The sequence below is a fragment of the Giraffa tippelskirchi genome, chromosome 1 (genome assembly GCF_054371585.1).
Source record: "Giraffa tippelskirchi isolate mGirTip1 chromosome 1, T2T-mGirTip1v1.2.pri, whole genome shotgun sequence".
Taxonomy (NCBI): domain Eukaryota; kingdom Metazoa; phylum Chordata; class Mammalia; order Artiodactyla; family Giraffidae; genus Giraffa; species Giraffa tippelskirchi.
In genome coordinates, this window is record NC_137275.1 from 200017658 (window position 1) to 200040379 (window position 22722).

The 22722-nt window shown below is 38.4% G+C and overlaps 1 protein-coding gene across 3 annotated transcripts in view; it reads left to right on the forward strand.

Moving 5' to 3' along the window:
* The window catches only part of CENPP (centromere protein P), a 229806-nt gene that overhangs the window by 30898 nt on the left and 176186 nt on the right, over nt 1–22722 (forward strand). For all 3 annotated transcript variants that reach the window (XM_081524399.1, XM_081524400.1, XM_081524397.1), the window contains exon 4: nt 8391–8479. In XM_081524399.1, the coding sequence (XP_081380525.1) occupies nt 8391–8479 (89 nt within the window). The remainder of the gene's footprint in view (nt 1–8390; nt 8480–22722) is intronic.

A 22722-nucleotide genomic window follows, 5' to 3' on the forward strand; every position in this document is an offset into this window, starting at 1 on the left:
AAAGCTATAGACAGATTCAGTGCAATCCCTACCAGAGTTCCAATGTGTTTTTCGCAGAACTAGAAGAAACTCCTACAATTTGTTGGGAAGCACAAAATATCCCAAATAGCCAAAGCAGTCTTAGGAAAGAACAAACCTGGAACCATTACACATCTTGGTTTCAAATTGTATTACAAAGCTATAGAGATCTAATCAGTATTGTCTTGGCATAAAGCAGACGCATGTATCAATAGAACAGAATAAAGAATCCAAGAAATAAACTCATACATATATGGTCAGTTAATTTATGTCTGCTTACCTGATAACTCAGTTAGTGAAGAAGCAGCCTGCAATGCAGGAGACCCCAGTTGAATTCCTGGGTCGGGAAGATCCACTAAAGAAGGGATAGGCTACCAACTCCAGTATTCTTGGGCTTCCCTGGTGGCTCAGCTGGTAAGAAATCCACCTGCAATTAGGGAGACCTGGTTTCGATTCCTGGGTTGGGAAGATCCCCTGGAGAACGGAAAGGCTACCCGCTCCAGTATTCTGGGCTGGAGAATTCCGGGTACTATAGAGTCCATGGGGTTGCAAAAAGTCAGACATAACTGAGTGACTTTCACTTTCACTTTTTTTTGTCAAAAGAGCCAAGACTATAGAATGGGGAAAGGATAGTTTCTTCAATAAATGGTGTTGGCAGAACTGGATGAACTGTGAATGAAAGAATGAAACTGCCAAAGAATGAAACTGGACCACTCTTAACATCATATGCAAAACCTACCTCAAATTAACAATTAACAGTATTAACTCAAAATAGAGTAAAGATTTGAATGTAAGATCTGAGCCCATAAAAATACTAGAAGAAAACATAGGCGGTAAGCCTCTTGACATCACTCTGGCAGTGACTTTTTAGATTTGACAGCAAACACAAAAATAAACAAGTGGAACTATGTGAAACTAAAAGGTTTCTGCACAGCAAAGGCAACCATCAACAAAATAACAAAGCTGAATGGGAGAAAGTAGTTGCAAATCATGTCTAATAAGCTATTAATATCCAAAACATGTCAATCGTAGGCTTTATAATGACAAGATAATTTGCCTGTTCTAATGGATAAAAGGCCAAAATCCAAAACACACACACATACTCAAACAAAGGCAAGATATTCTGCTGAGATTTTTTTCTTTCCTTTTTATTTGTGTGTGTGTGTGTGTGTTATTGTAGCTTTATATGAGATATAGTTCACATACCATATAATCATCTATTTAAGGTATACATTCAGCAGGTTTTAATCTATTCAGATTTGTGCAACCATCACCACATCCAGTTTAGAACTTTTTTATTACCTCAAAGAGAAACCTCATGTTCTTTATCACCCCTCATTTGTGCTTCTTCTGCCCAAACCTAACTTATCCATATCTTCTATCTCTATCAGTTCAGTTCAGTCGCTCAGTCGTGTCCGACTCTTTGCGACCCCATGAATTGCAGCACGCCAGGCCTCTCTGTCCATCACCAACTCCCGGAGTCTACCCAAACCCATGTCCATCAAGTCGGTGATGCCATCCAACCATCTCATCCTCTGTCGTCCCCTTCTCCTCCCGCCCCCAATCCTACCCAGCATCAGGGTCTTTTCCAATGAGTCAACCCTTCGCATGAGGTGGCCAAAGTATTGGAGTTTCAGCTTCAACATCAGACCTTCCAATGAACACCCAGGATTGATCTCTTTTAGGATATATTGATTGGATCTCCTTGCAGTGCAAGGGACTCTCAAGTGTCTTCTCCAACACCACAGTTCAAAAGCATCAATTCTTCGGCGCTCAGCTTTCTTCACCGTCCAACTCTCACATCCGTCCATGACTACTGGAAAAACCATAGCCTTGACTAGATGGACTTTTGTTGGCAAAGTAATGTCTCTGCTTTTAAATATGCTATCTAGGTTGGCCATAACCTTCCTTCCAAGGAGTAAGCGTCTTTTAATTTCATGGCTGCAGTCACCATCAGCAGTGATTCTGGAGCCCAAAAAAATAATGTCTGACACTGTTTCCACTGTTTCCCCATCTATTTGCCATGAAGTGATGGGACCAGATGCCATGATCTTAATTTTCTGAACGTTGAGCTTTAAGCCAACTTTTTCACTCTCCTCTTTCACCTTCATCAGGAGGCTCTTTAGTTCTTCTTCACTTTCTGCCATAAGGCTGGTGTCATCCGCATATCTAAGGTTATTGATATTTCTCCTGGCAATCTTGATTCCAGCTTGTGTTTCTTCCAGCCTAGCGTTTCTCATGATGTACTCTGCATATAAGTTAAATAAGCAGGGTGACAATATACAGCCTTGACATACTCCTTTGCCTATTTGGAACCAGTCTGTTGTTCCATGTCCAGTTCTAACTGTTGCTTCCTGACCTGCATACAGGTTTCTCAAGAGACAGTAGATGTGCCTATTCTGGGCATTTCAGAAAAAAAATGAGTCATATAATTTTTGGTCTTTTTTTGACCAATTTCTTTTACTTAACACCAATGTTTTCAGGATTCATTCATTCATGTTATCACATGTATCGTTACTTCATTCTTTTTTTCTAGCTGTGTTGTGAGGCTATATCACATTTTGTTTCTTCATTCATCAGCTAAGAAACATTTGGCGGCTTGTTTTTTCCTTTTGGCTGTTATGGATAACACTTCTGAAACTACTCATGTGTAAGTTTTTCGGTGGACATATGTTGTCATTTTTCTTGTGTATATCTAGGTAGAGAATTACTATGAGACTTCCTTGGTGGCTCACTGGTAAAGAATCCACCTGCTAGGCAGGAGACCGCCTGCATTGCAGAAGACATGGGTTTAATCCTTGAGTTGAGAAAATTCCCTGGCGAAGGAAATAGCAACTTACTCTAGTATTCTAGCCTTGAAACCCCATGGACAGAGGAGACTGGTGGACTACAGTCCTTAGAGTCACAAGAGTTGGACACAACTTTGCAACTAAACCACCACCACCAGAAAATTACTGGGTCAGATGAAAGTACCAGATATGACTAGTATGTTGAGCATTTTTTCATAAGTTTATTGGCCATTTGTATTATCCTCTTTGATGAAATGTCTGTTGAGATCCATTGCCCAGTTTTTAATTGGGTTATTTATCTTTTTATTATTGAGTTGCAAGAGTGTTCCGGAAGTTTGTTTCTGATTAGATATGGTAGTAGATGCCCACAGTATACTTTAACTACAGCTGCTCTTAATAATTCCCACTATATTCTCGAGAGCTGAAACACTAAACAGAGATTACAAGCCATTAATATTCCTTTTGCCAGCAGCTGAAAATACTGAAAAGTCAGATACACCCAGACAAATGGGGAAGAGTCAATCATTTTATCTGCTCATCCTGTATCATTAGGAAATAGCAGAAATTGCTGGATCTACTCATGTAAACAAAAAAGATCCACAGAGTACACAGCACAAAGATAGTACAGAGTTTATTCATCATTATTTAGGATTCTTGCCATGAAAGGAATTAGAAAAGGGAGTTAAAGTCTCTTTGAAAGAATGAATCCAGGAAATGCAAGGACATGCTATATTGTAACTGTTTATATTCTCAAATGAAAGCATTCAAAGAAAACTGAATAAAAGGGAAAGAGAGGTGAGAGAAAGAAAGGAAGGAAGAATAAAATGATTATAGTGCTAAAAGCTAAATTAGGAGTAGCTAGGAGTAGCATATGGAAGATAGGCTTGAGAAAAATCACTTACAAGTGCAACTGAAAAGAAGAAAAATCTGGAAGACAAAATGAAGATTTGTGTGAGTTTTCCAAAAGCAACCAAAAAAATGAAACAGAAATGATAGGTAAATATATAGTATGAGAAAATTTACTAGAGTAAAGGAGAAAACCTTGATTTTGCAATCAAAATATTTAACAGTTTATTTAAGAATCCTCATTATTGTATATAGTGTTGTTTTAGATTTTTGTGGTAAGGAGCTGTTAGTCTTTGTTTTCATTTCTTATCTCTTTAAAATGCAAATTGGCTCAGATGATAAAGAATCTGCCTACAGTGCAGGAGCTATGCTATGCTATGCTAAGTCGCTTCAGTCGTGTCCGACTCTGTGCGATCCCATAGACAGCAGCTCACCAGGCTCTGCCGTCCCTAGGATTCTCCAGGCAAGAATACTGGAATGGGTTGCCATTTCTTTCTCCAGTGCATGAAAGGGAAAAGTGAAAGTGAAGTCGCTCAGTCGTGTCCAACTCTTAGCGACCCCATGGACTGTAGCCTACCAGGCCCCTCCGTCCATGGGATTTTCCAGGCAAGAGTACTGGAGTGGGGTGCCATTGCCTTCTCCAACAATGCAGGAGACCAGGGTTCTATCCCTGGGTTGGGAAGATTCCCTGGAGGAAGAAATAGCAACCCACTTCGGTATTCTTGCCTGGAAAATCCCATGGACAGAAGAACCTGGTGGGCTACAGTCCATGGAGGTGCAAAGAGTCAGTAATATATTCTTAGAATTCAAATTGCTGAGGCAAAGAGTATAACTTTTTAAGTTATGCATTATCAAAATGATGTTATAGATTAACATGTCATCTCATTGTTTTATATTTGCATTTATCCTGTTAGAGTGAACATTTTGTTTCCTTGTAACTTGTTATTTACCTCTAAGTTTTTATTCATGTTCTTTGCTTTTCTTTTTAAGTTTTCATATCTCCTTGTCATGTTTATAGAACAAATTTTCCTTGTTTATTACTTTTCTTTTAGTTATTAAGTCATTTTATATCAATAGTTTGTATTTTTATGTAATCATATTTGCCATTTTGTTGCTGTTGTTGTTTATTAGAAAGTTCTCTCTCAGTAATCAGTTAAATGTCTATATTTCCTCCTAATATTTTATGGCTTCATTGTTTACATTTAAGTAAGTAATTCAGAAACCTGTATGCAGGTCAGGAAGCAACAGTTAGAACTGGACATGGAACAACAGACTGGTTCCAAATAGGAAAAGGAGTATGTCAAGGCAGCATATTGTCACCCTGCTTATTTAACTTATATGCAGAGTACATCATGAGAAACGCTGGGCTGGAGGAAGCACAAGCTGGAATCAAGATTGCCAGGAGAAATATCAGCAACCTCAGATTTGCAGATGACACCAGCCTTCTGGCAGAAAGTGAAGAAGAACTAAAAAGCCTCTTGATGAAAGTGAAAAAGAGTGAAAAAGTTGGCTTAAAGCTCAACATTCAGAAAACTAAGATCATGGCATCCGGTCCCATCACTTCATGGCAAATAGATTGGAAACAGTGGAAATAGTGGATTACTTTATTTTGGGGGGCTCCAAAATCACTGCAGATGATGATTGCAGCCATGAAATTAAAAGACGCTTTTTCCTTGGAAGGAAAGTTATGACCAACCTAGACAGCATATTAAAAAGCACAGACATTACTTTGCCAACAAGATCCCTCTAGTCAAGGCTATGGTTTTTCCATAGCTGAAGAATTGATTCTTTTGAACTGTGGTGTTGGAGAAGACTCTTGAGAGTCCCTTGGACTGCAAGGAGATCCAACCAGTCCATCCTAAAGGAGATCAGTCCTGGGTGTTCATTGGAACAACTGATGTTGAAGCTGAAACTCCAATATTTTGGCCACCGGATGTGAAGAGCTGACTCATTGGAAAAGACCCTGATACTGGGAAAGATTGAGGGCAGGAGGAGAAGGGGACGACAGAGAATGAGATGGCTGAATGGCATCACCGACTCAATGGACAGGAGTTTGGGTAAACTCCAGCAGTTGGTGATGGACAGGGAGGCCTGGCGTGCTGCAGTTCATGGGTTTGCAAAGAATTGGACATGACTGAGCGACTGAACTGAACTGAACTGAAGTAGTTCACTCAGCATTCATTTTCATTTTGTTTAGGTTTGGAGTGAGGATCTGAGGCATTCTTTTAAGAAATAACCCAGAACTTCCCTAGTGGCTCAGTGGTAAAGAATCTGCCTGCTAATGCAGGGGACACAGGGTTGATCCCTGGTCTGGGAAGATCCCACATGCTGCGGGATAACTAAGGTGTATACCACAATCACTGAGTCTGTGTTCTAGAGCCCGGGGGCCATAACTGCTGAGCCCACGTGCCACAATTACAATAGCATGAATGCTCTAGAGCCTGTGCTCTGCAGCAAGAGAAGCTAACTCACTGAGAAGCCCGTGCCCCCATTTACTGCAACTAGAGAGAAAGCCCATGCAGCAGTGAAGTCCCAGCACAGCCAAATAAGTAAAAAATATTTTTAAAAAAGAAGTAACCCTTTTGCATAGCAAAGAAAATCATAAACGAAAAGACAGCCCACAAAATGGGAGAAAATATTTGCCAATGCAGCAACTGACAAGGGGTCACTATCCAAAATAAACATACAACTCATACAACTCAATACCAAAACAATGAACAACCAAATCAAGAAGTGGGCAGAAGATCTAAATAGACATTTCTCCAAAGAAAACAGAGAGATAGCAAGAGGCATATGAAAAGATGTTCAACATCACTAACTATTAGAAAAATACAAATCAGAACTACAATGAGGTATCACCTCACTGATGATTCTGGTGATGGTCAGAATACCCATCACCAAAAAATCTACAAAAAACAAATGCTAGAGTGGATGGAGAAAGGGAACCCTCTTACGGTGTTGGTGGGAACATAAATCAGTACAACTGTTATGGAGAATAGTATGGAGGTTCCTTAAAGACTAAAAATAGAGCTACTGTCAATCCCATTCTTGGGAATAAATCTGAAGAAAAACATGGTTTGAAAGGATTTTTTGTTGTTCAGTCACTAAATTTTGTCCAACTGTTTGTTGTGTCACTGTTTCCACTTTTTCCCCATCTGTTTGCCATGAAGTGACAGGATGGGATGCCACGATCTTAGTTTTTTGCATGCTGAATTTTAAGCCAGCTTTTTCATTCTCCTCATTAACCCTCAGCAAGAGTCTGTTTAGTTCCTCTTCGCTTTTTGCCATTAGAGTGGTATCCTTGAAAGGATACATGTACCCGAGTGTTCATTGCAGCACTGATTACAATAACCAGGACATGGAAGCAACCTCAGTGTCCATCGACAGAAGAATGGATCAAGAAAATGCAGTACAATGGAACATTACTCAGCCATAAGAAAGAAATAATATCATTTGCAGCTACATAGATGGACCTAGAGATTGTCATACTGAGTGAACTCAGATAGAGAAAGACAAATGTATATCACTTATATGTGGAATCTTAAAAAAAATGGTACAAATGAAATTATTTACAAAATATAAATATAGTCACAGATGTAAAACACAAACTTATGGTTAATAAGAGGAAGGGGTAGAGGGATAAATTAGAAGAGTGGGATTGACATGTTGTTGTTTAGTGACTAAGCTGTGTCCGACTCTATGTGGCCCCATGGACTGCACACTATGCTTCCCTGTCCTTCACTATCTCCCAAAGTTTGCTCAAACGCATATCCATTGAGTCAGTGATACCATCCAACCATCTCATTCTCTGTCTCCTTCTTCTTCTGCCCTCAATCTTTCCCGGCATCAGGGTCCTTTCCAGTGAGTCGGCTCTTTGCATCAGGTGGCCAAAGGACTGGAACTCCTACTTCAGCATCAATCCTTCCAATAAATATTCAGGATTGATTTCCTTAAAGATTGACTGGTTTAATCTCCTTGCCATCCAAGGGATTCTTAGTCTTCTCCAGCACAACTGTTTGAAAGCATCAGTTCTTCAGCACTCAGCCTCCTTTATGGTCCAGCTCTCATAGCCATACACGACTACTGGAAAAACCATAGCTTTAGCTATATGGACCTCTGTTGGCAAAGTGATGTCTCTGCTTTTTAATACACTGTTTATGCTGTCTAGATTTGTCATAACTTTTCTCCCAAGGAGCAGGTGTCTTTTAATTTCATGGCTGCAGTCACTGTCCACAGTGATTTTGGAGCCCAAGAAAATAAAGTCTTTCACTGTTTCCATTTTTTCCCTGTCTATTTGCCATGAAGTGATGGGACCAGATGCCATGATCTTAGTTTTCTGAATGTTGAGTTTTAAGCCAGCTTTTTGACATGTATAGACATTTTACATATACAGTGGATAACTAATAAGGGCTGTAGCACAGGGAATTCTACTCAGTACTCTGTAATGATCTATATGGGGAAAGAATCTTAAAAAAAAAAGCAAACTATGGATATCTGTATATGTATAACTGATTCACTTTGCTGTGCACATGAAATTAGCACAACATTGTAAACCAACTGTACTCCAATAAAATTTGTTTTAAGTAATCCATATTTGCAGTACTTTTTATTGGTTACTTTTTCCTATAACTTAGTGACATTTCATTTGGTGTATTTTGAAAGTAGTTTTTTCTCCTTATTTAAAAGTTAACTGTGCTTTGATACAAAAAAAAGCTTTATTTTTTGTTTTTATTTTAGGATAAGGAAAGTTTATCTTCTGTTATTACTGATCTCAGCATAATAATGGAGCCCACTGAATATTCAGAATTAAGTGAATTTGTGTCTCGGTAAGATATTTACTTTTTTTTATGAAGATATTTCTTTCAGCTTACAATTTTGAGTTTACCTGTTCTTTTTCTTGATGAGTAAATATCAAAGTACCTCTAAAAGCATAACACCATTTCTGGTCCTGATATGTAGGCACTGTGCTAAGGAGGAGCATGACATCTGTTAGCAACTGACGGAAGTGCAGAGTGACTGGGGGAGTGTGGGATAAGATGCAGTTAGCAATGTATGTAAGGTCCACATTATGGATTTTGGTATAAGGAGCTTAACCGTAGTCCTATGACAGATGTGAAGGTATGGAAAGATTTTAAATAGAGCCTAAGGGAGACAAAATTTTGACATCCGGGAACAAGTTGTTCTTGACGTTGCAGGGAGAAGGGATTTAAGGGGTGCAAAATTGGATACAGGAGGATCAGTGATTAGCCCATTAAAACCGTTCAGGGAAACAGAAATTGGTACTTTGGACTAGACTAATGGTGGTTGAGATAGAGAACTGGGTAGATGAGATATATTTAGGAAGCACTATTGAATAGGCATGATGTTGGTTGAAAAAGAGGAATCAGGGGTCACTAACAAATGATAATTCTTTGATGATGGTGATTGCGTTTGTTGAGATAGGAAAAGTTGGAAGAAGAACATGTCAAATGAGAATGTGACTTCAGTTTGGACGTGTTGAACATAAGTGCCTTTGAAACACTAAAGTAAAAATAAGAAGTAAGCAGCTAAGAAGAGATGTAAGTAGGAGATATAAACACTGGAGTTTTCTACCAGTGAGTAAAGTTAAAACTTTGAGCAAGAATGAGATTGCCTGTGGAGAGAATATAGAAAATAGGGAAAGGATTGAAGCTGAACCTTGAAGAATTCTGAAGTGTGTGTTGAACAGATTTGAAGGATCCTTCAAAGGATTTAGAAAACTGAAAGATGGGAGGGCAAACCAGGAATTTATTGTTGACCACTGACAATTGGATTGACAATTTTTCTTACATATCTTTAAAGAAATCCTTCCAGTGTCTACTGGAGTACATAGGTTGTGAAAAGAAGTCTGCTATATTGTTTTTGTGTATGCATGCATTTTTGGGGCTGCTTTCATATCTTTCTATAATTTTTTTTTTTGATAGTTTGTGCTATTTCTAGAGAGTGTTTATGTGAACATTTCTAACCATATCTTTTCAGATACTTTTTCTGTCCTGTTCTCTTTCTTCTTCTCCAACTCTGATTACTTATATGTTAAAACATTTGATATATTATGTTATCTTCAAGTTCTGAAGTCCAGTCTGCAATGAGCTCACTGAAGGGATTTGTCATCTCTAAAGTACTGTTTTTTTAATTTCTAGTGTTTTCATTTGATTCTTAATTTTTTTCTCTGCTTAAATTCCTCATTTTTTCATGAATATTATCTAGCTTTCTTACTAGATCTTTTAATCTATTAATCATAGTCATTTTTTTCTTTAATGTTTTATTATGGAAATTTTCAAATATAGATTCCTACTGCTTATGATTATACAGTGGAAGGGACAAATAGATTTAAGGGATTAGATCTGATAGACAGAGTGCCTGATGAACTATGGACAGAGGTTAGTGACATTGTACAGGAGACAGAGATCAAGACCATCCCCATAGAAAAGAAATGCAAACAAGCAAAATGGCTGTCTGAGGAGGCCTTAAAAATACCTGGGAAAAGAAGAGAAGCGAAAAGCAATGGAGAAAAGGAAAGATATTCTCATCTGAATGCAGAGTTCCAAAGAATAGCAAAGAGAGATAAGAAAAGTTTCCTCAGTGATCAATGCAAAGAAATAGAGGAAAACAACAGAATGGAAAACTCTTGCTTGGAAAATCCCATGGACGGAGGAGCCTGGTAGTCTGTACTCCATAGGGTCGCTAAGAGTCAGACATGAGTGAGCGACTTCACTTTCACTTTTCACTTTCATGCATTGGAGAAGGAAATGGAAACCCACTCCAGTATTCTTGCCTGGAGAATCCCAGGTATAGGGGAGCCTGATGGGTTGCCATCTATGGGGTCGCACAGAGTCGGACACGACTGAAGCACCTTAGCAGCAGCAGAGATCTCTTCAAGAAAATTAGAGATACCAAGGGAACATTTCATGCAAAGAAGGGCTTGATAAAGGACAGAAATGGTACGGACCTAACAGAAGCAGAAGATATTAAGAAGAGATGGCAAGAATACACAGAAGAACTATACAAAAAAGATCTTCACGACCCAGATAATCACGATGGTGTGATCACTCACCTAGAGCCTGACATCCTGGAACAGGAAGTCAAGTGGGCCTTAGAAAGCATCACTACGAACAAAGCTAGTGGAGGTGATGGAATTCCAGTCGAGCTCTTTCAAATGCTCAAAGATGATGCTGTGAAAGTGCTGCACTCGATATGCCAGCAAATCGGAAAACTCAGCAGTGGCCAGAGGACTGGAAAAGGTCAGTTTTCATTCCAATCCCAAAGAAAGGCAATGCCAAAGAATGCTCAAACTACTGCACAATTGCACTCATCTCACACGGTAGTAAAGTGATGCTCAAAATTCTCCAAGCCAGGCTTCACCAATACGTGAACCGTGAACTTCCAGATGTTCAAGCTGGTTTTAGAAAAGGCAGAGGAACCAGAGATCAAATTGCCAATATCCGCTGGATCATTGAAAAAGCAAGAGAATTCCAGAGAAACATCTATTTCTGCTTTATTGACTATGCCAAAGCCTTTGACTGTGTGGATCACAATAAACTGTGGAAAATTCTGAAAGAGATGGGAATACCAGACCATCTGACCTGTCTCTTGAGAAACCTGTATACAGGTCAGGAAGCAACAGTTAGAACTGGACATGGAACAACAGACTGGTTCCAAATAGGAAAAGGAGTACTTCAAGGCTGTATATTGTCACCCTGCTTATTTAACTTATATGCAGAGTACATCATGAGAAACACTGAGCTGAAAGAAACACAAGCTGGAATCAAGATTGCCGGGGGAAATGTCAATAACCTCAGATATGCAGATGACACCACCCTTATGGCAGAAAGTGAAGAAGAACTAAAGAGCCTCTTGATGAAAGTGAAAGAGGAGAGTGAAAAAGTTGGCTTAAAGCTCAATGTTCAGAAAACTAAGATCATGGCATCTGGTCCCATCACTTCATGGGAAATAGATGGGGAAACAGTGGAAACAATGTCAGACTTTATTTTTTTGGGCTCCAAAATCACTGCAGATGGCGATTGCAGCCATGAAATTAAAAGACGCTTAGTCCTTGGAAGGAAGGTTATGACTGACCTGAAAGTGAAAGTGAAGTCACTCAGTCATGTCCAACTCTTTGCGACCCTGTGGACTGTAGCCCACCAGGCTCCTCCGTCCATGGGATTCTCCAGACAAGAATACTAGAGTGGGTTGCCATTTGCTTCTCCAGGGGATCTTCCTTACCCAGGGATCGAACCCAGGGCTCCTGCATTGCAGGCAGACGCTTTAACCTCTGAGCCACCAGGGAAGCCCATGACCAAGCTAGATAGCATATTTAAAAGCAGAGACATTACTTTGCCAACAAAGGTCCATCTAGTCAAGGCCATGGTTTTTCCAGTGGTCATGTATGGATGTGAGAGTTGGACGGTGAAGAAAGCTGAGCGCCGAAGAGTTGATGCTTTTGAACTGTGGTGTTGGAGAAGACTCTTGAGAGTCCCTTGCACTGCAAGGAGATCCAACCAGTCCATCCTAAAAGATCAGTCCTGGATGTTTAACCAAGGGTGAATAGTTTATGTGTCCTGTTTCTCCTTTGAGGAAGAAAAATGTTAATTTATTTGGTTGCCTTGTGATTCAGATCTTTGATGGGCTCAAGAAAGGTTATGATTTTATAGATTATTCAGATTTTCCATGATTGTGGCCCTCTCTGCAACTTTTTACGTTTTTAGTAGAAGTGGAGCTGCTTCTTAATTTTCTCTGATTCTCAATCTGGAATTTGGGACATACTATCTTTTTATCTTCTGTATCCATCTTACTCTTTATATTTTCTGTCTCTTCATATCTTTGTGCTTATTTCTGATTGTTCCTCAGATATATATTTTGGTTCAGTAATTATTTCTTCATTTTCTGACTAATCTTTTTTAAAAAACAATTTATTGGAATATAGTTGATTTACAATACCAGGCTCCTCTGTCCATGGCAATCTCCAGACAAGAATATTAGAGTGGGTTACCATGCCCTCCTCCAGGGAATCTTCCTGACCCAAGGATCAAACCCACATCTCTTACATCTCCTGCACTGGCAGACAGATTCTTTACAACTAGTATCACCTAGGAAGCCCATTTTATATATGGTAGTGTGTATGTCAATCCCAGTTTCCGATAATCTGCTCTTAAACCGCTGTCCATTGAGTCTTTTTGTAAAATTGAAATATAGTTGATTTACAGTGTTGAGCCAATCTCTGCTGTACAGCAAGGTGACTCATTATACACATATATGCATTCTTTTTTATGTTCTTTTCCATTATGGTTTATTGCAGGATATTGAATATAGTTGTCTGTGCTATACATTAGGACCTTGTTCTTTGCATCTACTAACCAACTCCTAGTCCATTCCTTTCCCTCCCCCTCCCACTTGGCAACTGCAAGTCCGTTCTTTATGTTTATGAGTCTGTTTCTGTTTTGTCGATAGGTTCATTTGGGCCATATTTTAGTTCCCACATATAAGTGATATCGTGTGGTATTTGTCTTTCTCATTATGACTTACTACACTTAGTATTATGATAATCTGTAGTTGCATCCATATTGCTGCAAATGGCATTATTTCATATTTTTTGTGGCTGAGCAGTACTCCATTGTATATGTATATCACATATTTATCCATTCATCCGTTGATGGATGTTTGCATTGTTTCCATGTTTTTGCTATTGTGAGTAGTGCTGCTATGAACATAGTGGTGCATCTGTCTTTTTTTTTTTAAGATGCATTCTCATGTATTTATTTTTGGCTGTGCTGTGTCCTCATTGCTGTGTGGACTTTTCTAGTTGTGCCATGCCAGTCAACTCTCTAGTTGTGTGCAGGCTTCTTATTGTGGTGGCTTCTCTTGTCGTGGAGCAGAGACTGTAGGGTCCGCCAACTTCGGCAGTTTTGGCTCTCCCACTCTAGTGCACAGGCTCAATAGTTGTGGCACACAGGCTTAGCTGCTTCGTGGCATGTGGGATCTTCCCAGGTAAGGGATCAAACCCATGTCTCCTGCATTGGCGGGCAGATTCTTGACCACTGAGCCACCAGGGAAACCCCCATGTATCTTTTTAAATTATGGTTTTGTCCAGTTATATGCCTAGGAATGGGATTGCTGGATCATATGGTAATTCTATTTTTAGTTTTCTGAGGAACCTTCATGCTGTTTTCCACAGTGGCCGTACCAGCTTATATTGTCACCAACAGTATAGGAAGGTTCCTTTTTCTCCACACCCTCTCCAAGATTTGTTATTTGTAGACTTTTTAATGATGGCCATTCTGTCTGTTGTGAGATGGTACCTCTTTTAATTTTGATTTGCATTTCTCTAATAATTAATGATGTTTGAGCATCTCTTCTTATGCCTTTATCCATGTTGTTGTTTGGTCACTAAGTGATATCTGACTCTTTGGCAACTCTGTAGCCCACCAGGCTCCTCTGTCCATATTCTTGCTAGATTTTCCAGCAAGAATTCTGGAGTGGGTTGCCGTTTCATTCTCCAGGGGATCTTGCCAGACCCAGGGATTGAACCCACGTCTCCTGCAGTGACATACAGATTCTTTACCACTGAGCCACCAGGAAAGCTCTTTGCTTATATATTAAGTCTATAATTTCACTGACAATACTTGTCATTTGTAAAAGTTCTACATGTTTCATTTTCAAATTTTCTTGTCTTTTTTTAAAATAATCTTTTTTTTAATGATTGCTTTTCCATGTAATTATTCTAGGTGATCTCCTCACATGTATATTTCAGTAAAGGAGATAATTATTATTTCAAATTGTCTAATCAGGTATTAAAGCCGTCCACTCACTGATCTTTTAACCTCACTGGCAGGACCAGTCATTCCTCAAAGTTCTCTGTGTGACTTCTTTTCATAATTTTTCTCTTTTCTTTCTTTTTCTTTCTTCCCTTTCTTCCTTTTCTGTCTTTCCTTTCTTCCTCTCCTTTTTGCTTCCTTCCTTCTTCCTTCCCTCCCTCCCTCTCTCCTTCCTTCCCTCCTTTTTTCTCTTCTTTCATAATTTTTTTAGTATGTTTCAATTATCATACAATAAAATTGACTTTCTGTCATAGAAGTCTTGTCAATTTAACACAAATATAAATATAAATTCATAAAACTGCCACTATAATTTGAATAAGGAACAATTCCATAATACTAAAAACTCTCGTGCTGACCTTTATAGGCATGACCTTACTCCCCCTCCTAGGCACTGACTGTCTTTGGTATGTTCTTCATCAGTAGAATTTAGCCTTTTCCAGGTGGAGTTTTGCTTTTTCCCTCAGTAGAATTTTGCCTTTTCCAGGTGGAATCACATTGTATGTAAACTTTTGAGACTAGTTTATTTCACTCAAGTGAAGATTAATTCATATTTTTGTGTATATCAATAGCTTTTTCTTTTTATTACTGCGTAGTATTGTATTACATGTATATTCCACAGTTTGTTTATCCATTTACTCACTGAAGGACATTTGGGTTGTTTCTAGATTTTTGCTATTATGAATAGAGATACTCTAAACGTTTGTGTGAAGGGTTTTGTGTGAGCCTAAGTTTTCATTTCTCTTAGGCAGAGATGGGCAAACTTTGATTCACAGACCATTTGCTTACTCTTTCTTAAGAGTCAGGTCAATTTTATTTTATTTGGCTGTGCACCATGCAGCATGCAGGATCTTAGTTCCACAACTAGGGATCAAATCTGTGCCCCCTGCATTTGAAATGTGGATTCTTAACCACTGGACCACCAGGGAAGTCCCCAGCTACATAGTTTTATAAGAGAAGTTTTATTGCAATGCAGTCATGTCCATTTCTTAAGTGTTGTCTGTAATTGCTTTCATTGTAAAATATCAGAGTGGATTAATTTTACAGTATTATAATATAAACCACATAGTCTGCAAACTTGTTGTATTTACTAACTCTCGTTTTAACGAAAGTTTACTGACTTCTGCTCTAGGATGAATACTTGGGAGTTGGACTGTTGGGTCATGTGATAAGCACATATTTTGTTTTGTTTTGTTTGTTATAAGAAATTGTCAAGCCATTTTCCAGAGGCTTTTACTGTTTTGCATTTCCACCAGCAATACATGAGAGTTCCTATTGCTCTTCATGGTCTCCAGGACTTTGCATGCATGTATTTTTTAATTTATCCATTCTAGTAGAAATGTAGTAGAATCTCATTTTCCTGCACATGTTTTTTTACTTATATTGCTTGTTTAGATTGTTTCTCACTATTGTTTTGAGAGTTCTTTATATATTCCGCATACCTGCATACAAGTCCTTTATCATATGAAATTTCTAAATATTTGTCTCACTTCCATAGCTTGTCTTTTCATTTTCTTAACAGTATCTTTCAAAGAGCAGAATATTTTGGTTTCAAGATCACAGTTTACCCCCCCCTTTTTTTTTTCTCAGTTTTGGTATGATGTCAGAAAACTTTTTGCCTAACCTCAGGTCATGAAGGCTATCTTCACAACCTTTAGAAATTTTAATAATTTTACCTTTTACATTTAGATCTTTGATTTATTTCCATTTAAGGTAATTGTTGATCTGTTTGGATTGGGATCTACCCCGCAGTTTTTGTTCTCTTTGTTTTTTTCTTGTATTTTTCCCTTCTGTATCTTTTCTGGATTCTTTGAATAGTTTTTAAAATTCCACTTTAATTTGACTTTTTTCTATATCTCTTACATGTTATAAGTATATATATTAAAATAATATATCTAAGTGTGTATTATGTGTGTAATATATATATATTACTGGTTGATATAGGGATCACCATCTACTTAGAATTATTATTTTACTACTTCAATAGAAATTTTGTACTAAGTAGGTCCCTTTACACTCCTCTCTCTTCATATTATAGCCATCATATACTTCTACATACATTGTAACCCCATCAGATAATATTATAATTATTACTTTCTGTGTTTTAATATATTTTAACAGTCTGATATAGCTATGCAAATTTTTATGATTTGGGTTGTTTTTATTTATTTCAGATATTACCAGTTTCTCTCTAACATCATTTCCTTTTGAGTAGGTTGAGTTGGACAAATTCTTTTCATTTTCTTTCTTCTAAGAATATCATTATTATACCTTCATTTATTAAAGATATTTGCACTAAATATAGAAATCTGAGTTGACTTCCTTCTGGCCTCCATGATTTCTGTTGAGAAATCTATTCTGTTTGAATCCTTGTTACTCTATATGGCATGTGTCTGTTTTCCTCTGATTTATGAAGTTTTCTTTTTAATTCAGTAGTTTGGTTATGATATATTTAAGCATGGATTTCTTTGAGTTTATCCTCTCTGTGGTTTTTCTGAACTTCTTGAATTTGTAAGTTTGTATTTTTTTACCTATTTTGGCAAGTTTTCAGCCATTATTTCCAAATATTTTTTTCAGTCAACATTCTTTCTCCTTTTCTTCTGGGTCTCTGTTGACATGAATATAAAATTTTTTGGTGTTGTCCTACATGTGCCTGTGGCTCCATTCATTTTATTTGACTTTTTCCTTCTGTATTATTCTGATTAGATGGTTTCTGTGTACTTGCTGCAATCAGGATATTAAACACCTCCATCAATGCAAAAATTCCCTTCTACCGTCAACCCATGGCAAAACCTGCTCTGATCTTCATTGCTACAATTATTTTTTTATGAAACGTCAAATAAATGAAATCATGTAACCTTTTGAGACTGGCTTCTTTCCTAAGCATAATGCCTTTGAGATTCAACTATCTTTTCATTTCTGAGTAGTATTCCATTGTATGGATAATAGTTTATTTATACATTCATCTACTGGAGGACATTCAGGTTATTTCCAGTTTGGAGGGTTATGAATAATACTGCTCAGTAGAGGTTTTTATGTGAATTTAAACTTTCTTTTTTCTAGAGTAAATACCAGAAGTGGTATTGCTGGGTCATATGACAAAAATATGTTTAAATTTCTAATAAGCTGCCAAATTGTTTACAAGAGTGACCATGCCATTTTGCATTCCTACCAAAAGTGTATGTGAATAACTGATAGTATTTTAGTGAATTAACTTCTGATAATCATTTGATTTTAGACCTACTATTGGCCACCCAAGACGGACTGGTCGTGGTGGAGAGTTCTAACAAAACATGGTCCACTGGAGAAGGGAATGGCAAACCACTTCAGTATTTTTGCCTTGAGAACCCCATGAAAAGTATAAAAAGGCAAAAAGACAGGACCCTGAAAGATGAACTCCCCAGATCAATAGGTGCCCAATATGCTTCTGGAGATCAGTGGAGAAATAACTCCAGAAAGAAAGAACAGATGGAGCCAAAGCAAAAACAACACCCAGTTGTGGATGTGACTGGTGATGGAAGTAAAGGCTGATGCTGTAAAGAACAATATTGCATAGGAACCTGGAATGTTAGGTCCATGAATCAAGGCAATATGGAAGTGGTCGAACAGGAGATGGCAAGAGTAAACATTGACATTTAGGAATCAGTAAACTAAAATGGACTGGAATGGGTGGATTTAACTCAGATGACCATTATATCTACTACTGTGGGCAAGAATCCCTTAGAAGATATGGAGTAGCCATCATGGTCAAAGAAAGAGTCCGAAATGCAGTACTTGGATGCAGTCTCAAAAACGACAGAATGATCTCTGTTCATTTCCAATGCAAACCATTCACGATCACAGTAATTCAAGTCTATGCCCTGACCAGTAATGCTAAAAAAGCTGAACAGTTCTATGAAGACCTGCAAGACCTAGAACTAACACCCAAAAAAGATGTCCTTTAAATTATAGGGGACTGGAATGCAAAAATAAGAAGTCAAGAAATATCTGGAGTAACAGGCAAATTTGGCCTTGGAGTAAAGAATGAAGCAGGGCAAAGGCCAACAGAGTTTTGCCAAGAGAATGCACTGGTCATAGCAAACACCCTCTTCCAACAACACAAGAGAAGACGCTACACATGGACATCACCAGATGGTCAGTACTGAAATCAGATTGATTATATTCTTTGCAGCCAAAGATGCTCTCTACAGTCAGCAAAAACGAGACGTGGAGCTGACTGGGGCTCAGTTCATGAATTTCTTATTGCCAAATTCAGACTTAAGTAGAAAAAATCTAGGGAAAACCACTAGACCATTCAGTAATTTTACCTAAATCAAATTCCTTATGACTTATACAGTGGAAGTAACAAATAGATTCAAAGGGTTACATCTGATGGACAGAGTGCCTGAAGAACTATGGACAGAGGTTCATGATACTGTACAGGAGGCAGTGATCAAGACCATCCCCAAGAAAAAGAAATGCAAAAAGGCAAAATGGTTGTCTGAGGAGGACTTACAAACAGCTATGAAAAGAAGAGAAGCAAAAGGCAAAAGAGAAAAGAAAGATATACCCATCTGAATGCAGAGTTCCAAACAATAGCAAGGAGAGATAAGAAAACCTTCCTCAGGGATCAATGCAAAGAAATAGAGGAAAACAATAGAATGGGAAAGACGAGATATATCTACAAGAAAATTAGAGATACCAAGGGAACATTTCATGGAAAGATGAGCACAATAAAACACAGAAATGGTAGGGACCTAACAGAAGCAGAAGATATTAAGAAGAGGTGGCAAGAATACACAGAAGAATTATACAAAAAAGATCTTCATGACCCAGATAACCACAAAGGTGTGATCACTCACCTAGAGCCAGACATCCTGGGATGTGAAGTCAAGTGGGCCTTAGGAACCATCACTAAGAACAAAGCTAGTGGAGGTGATGTAATTCCAGTTGAGCTCTTTCAAATCCTGAAAGATGATGCTGTGATAGTTCCGCAGTCAATATGCCCACAAATTTGGAACACTCAGCAGTGGCCACAGGACTGGAAAAGGTCAGTTTTCATTCCAATCCCAAAGAAAGGCAATGCCAAAGAATGCTCAAACTACCGCACAATTGCACTCATCCCACAGACTAGCAAAGTAATGCTCAAAATTCTCCAAGCCAGGCTTCAACAGTACGTGAACCATGCACTTCCGGATGTTCAAACTGGATTTGGAAAAGCAGAGGAACCAGAAATCAAAATGCCAACATCCGTTGGATCATTGAAAAACCAAGAGAGTTCCAGAAAAACATCTACTTCTGCTTTATTGATTATGCCAAAGCCTTTGACTGTGTGGATCACAATAAACTGTGAAAAATTCTTCAAGATATTGGAATACCAGACCACCTGACCTGCCTTGTGAGAAATCGGGATGCAGGTCAAGAAGCAACAGTTAGAAGTGGACATGGAACTACAGACTAGTTCCAAATTGGGAAAGGAGTATGTCAAGGCTGTGTATTGTCACCCTGCTTACTTAACTTATATGCAGAGTACATCATGAGAAACGCTGGACTGGATGAAGCACAAGCTGGAATCAAGATTGCCAGGAGAAATATCAATAACCTCAGATATGCAGATGACAGCACCCTTATGGCAGAAAGAGAAGAACTAAAGAGCCTCTTGATGAAAGTGAAAGAAGAGAGTGAAAAAGTTGGCATAAAACTCAACATTCAGAAAACTAAGATCATGGCATCTGGTTCCATTACTTCATGTCAGATAGTGAGGAAACAGTGGAAACAGTGTCAGACTTTTTTGGGGGGGTTCCAAAATCACTGCAGATGGTGATTGCAGTCATGAAATTAAAAGACGCTTACTCTTAGAAGAAAAGTTATGACCAACCTAGACAGCTTATTAAAAAGCAGAGGCATTACTTTGCCAACAAATGTCCCTGTAGTCAAAGCTGTTGTTTTTCCAGTAGTCATGTATGAATGTGATATTTGGAGTATAAAGAAAGCTGAGCACTGAAGAATTGATGCTTTTGAACTGTGGTGTTAGAGAAGACTCTTGAGAGTCCCTTGGACAGCAAGGACATCCATCCAGTCCATCCTAAAAGATATCAGTCCTAAATGTTCATTGGAAGGACTGATGCTGAAGCTGAAACTCCAATACTTTGGCCAGCTGTTGCGAAGAAGTGACTCATTTGAAAAGACCCTGATGCTGGAAAAGATTGAGGGCAGGAGGAGAAGGGGACGACAGAGGTTGAGATGGTTGGATGGCATCATCGACTCAATGGACATGTGTTTGAGTAAGCTCCGGGAGTTGGTGATGGACAGGGAGGCCTGGTGTGCTGTAGTCCGTGGCGTCACAAAGTGTCAGACACGACTGAGTGACTGAACTGATTCCTGGAATGTATTTTTTTTTAAGTTTAAAATTTTATTCCAGATTTCTCTTTGTGCTTGCTTTATCCTTGCTTGAGAAAGAGACATTTGGAGTTACTTTACTTTTTTGACTATTTTAGTTGTAATTGAAATGCACCACTGCCAACGTTTAGTGAAGGCAGTCCATAACATCTGTTTTACATTTAGTGAAGTTTGGACTGTGCTTGGGAAAAATAGATAAATTGCAATAATTCCTACAGCTATAAGAGCCAGCACTCGCATGCTCTCTTTCTGTCTCTCTTTCACTGACACACGCACACTTTCTAAAATAGAATACTGTATAGATGTGAAATGGGAGTGAAGGAATTGTGACTTAATCCACTTTAAGTACAGTTCTTTTTAAAAAGTTATGTAAGAAAACTATCTTTTTCTTTTTCTGTTTTTCTCTGAGTATTGTGTATGTGTGTGTGTTTAAACTTTGGGCATTGTAGTTTTTAGTTTTTATTTCTTGGCTCACTCCAGCATCACATGATTGAGCACTTATTTTTTGCTCCCTTGCTTGATGAAGCTTAAAATATCTTATCAGTTTGGCCTTGTGAGCTCTAATGAAATAACTACTGCTTTTTATAGGTTTCCCTGATGGTTCAGTGGTAAAGAATCCGCCTGCCAATGCAGGAGGTGCAAGAGACTCAGGTTTGATCCCTGGGTCAGGATGATCCCCTGGAGAAGGAGCTGGCAACCCACTCCAGTATTCTTGCCTGGAAATTCCCATGGAGAGAGGAGCCTGCCGGGCTTCAGTCCATGGGGTAACAAAAGAGTCAGACATGACTTAGTGATGAAACAACAACAATTGCTGCTTATAAGCCTTTGTTCTTTGGAGAGTAATTTCATCTCTCAGACATTATTAATATTAGAAAATATTAATAATAACAATATTATTTTTATTGTCTGAGATATTTCAACTACATGAGGTAACTTTTAATAGTCTACTTAGATTTAATACTTCACCACTACAAGTACTATCTGGAAATACTTATAGCCATATAGATCTCTTTCTCTCTCTTCCTGTTATAGGTTTTATATGAATTACATTCATATGTATGCACTGAAAACCCCATCAGACAACGTTATAGTTTTTTACTTTCAACCATGATATATAACTTAAACTAAAAAGTGGTAGATTGTTATATTTAACCAGGTTTTTACCATTTCTGCTGTTCTCTTAGATACTTTGGTGTGCAATCTAATAATAGAGATGTTCTCTTCTGTACTCATAGTGCAGTGAATGACTCTATAAATTGATGTTTTTCAATATAATTTCTGTTTTTTTGTATTTATTTTTTTGGCTGCAGCAGGTCTTAGTTGTGGCACATGGGATCTTTGTTTCTTCTCGTGGGATCTTCTGTTGAGGCGCACAGTCTCTCTAGTTGTGGCATGCAAACTCAGTAGTTGCAGTGCAGGAGTGCCAGAGTGTCTGCGGGCTTGGTTGCTCCATGGCATGTGTGATCTTAATTCCCCAACCATGGATCGAACCCACATCCTCTGCATTGCAAGGAGAATTTTTAACCACTGGACCACCAGGGAAGTCCTCATAAACTGACGTTGATATAATACTTTTATCTACTTTGCCATCCATTTGGTTAGTTGGAACAACAGACTGGTTCCAAATAGGAAAAAGAGTACATCAAGGCTGTATATTGTCACCCTGCTTATTTAACTTATATGCAGAGTACATCATGAGAAATGCTGGGCTGGAGGAAGCACAAGCTTGAATCAAGATTGCCAGGAGAAATATCAATAACCTCAGATATGCAGATGACACCACCCTTATGGCAGAAAGCGAAGAAGAACTAAAGAGCCTCTTGATGAAAGTGAAAGAGGAGAGTGAAAAAGTTGGCTTAAAGCCT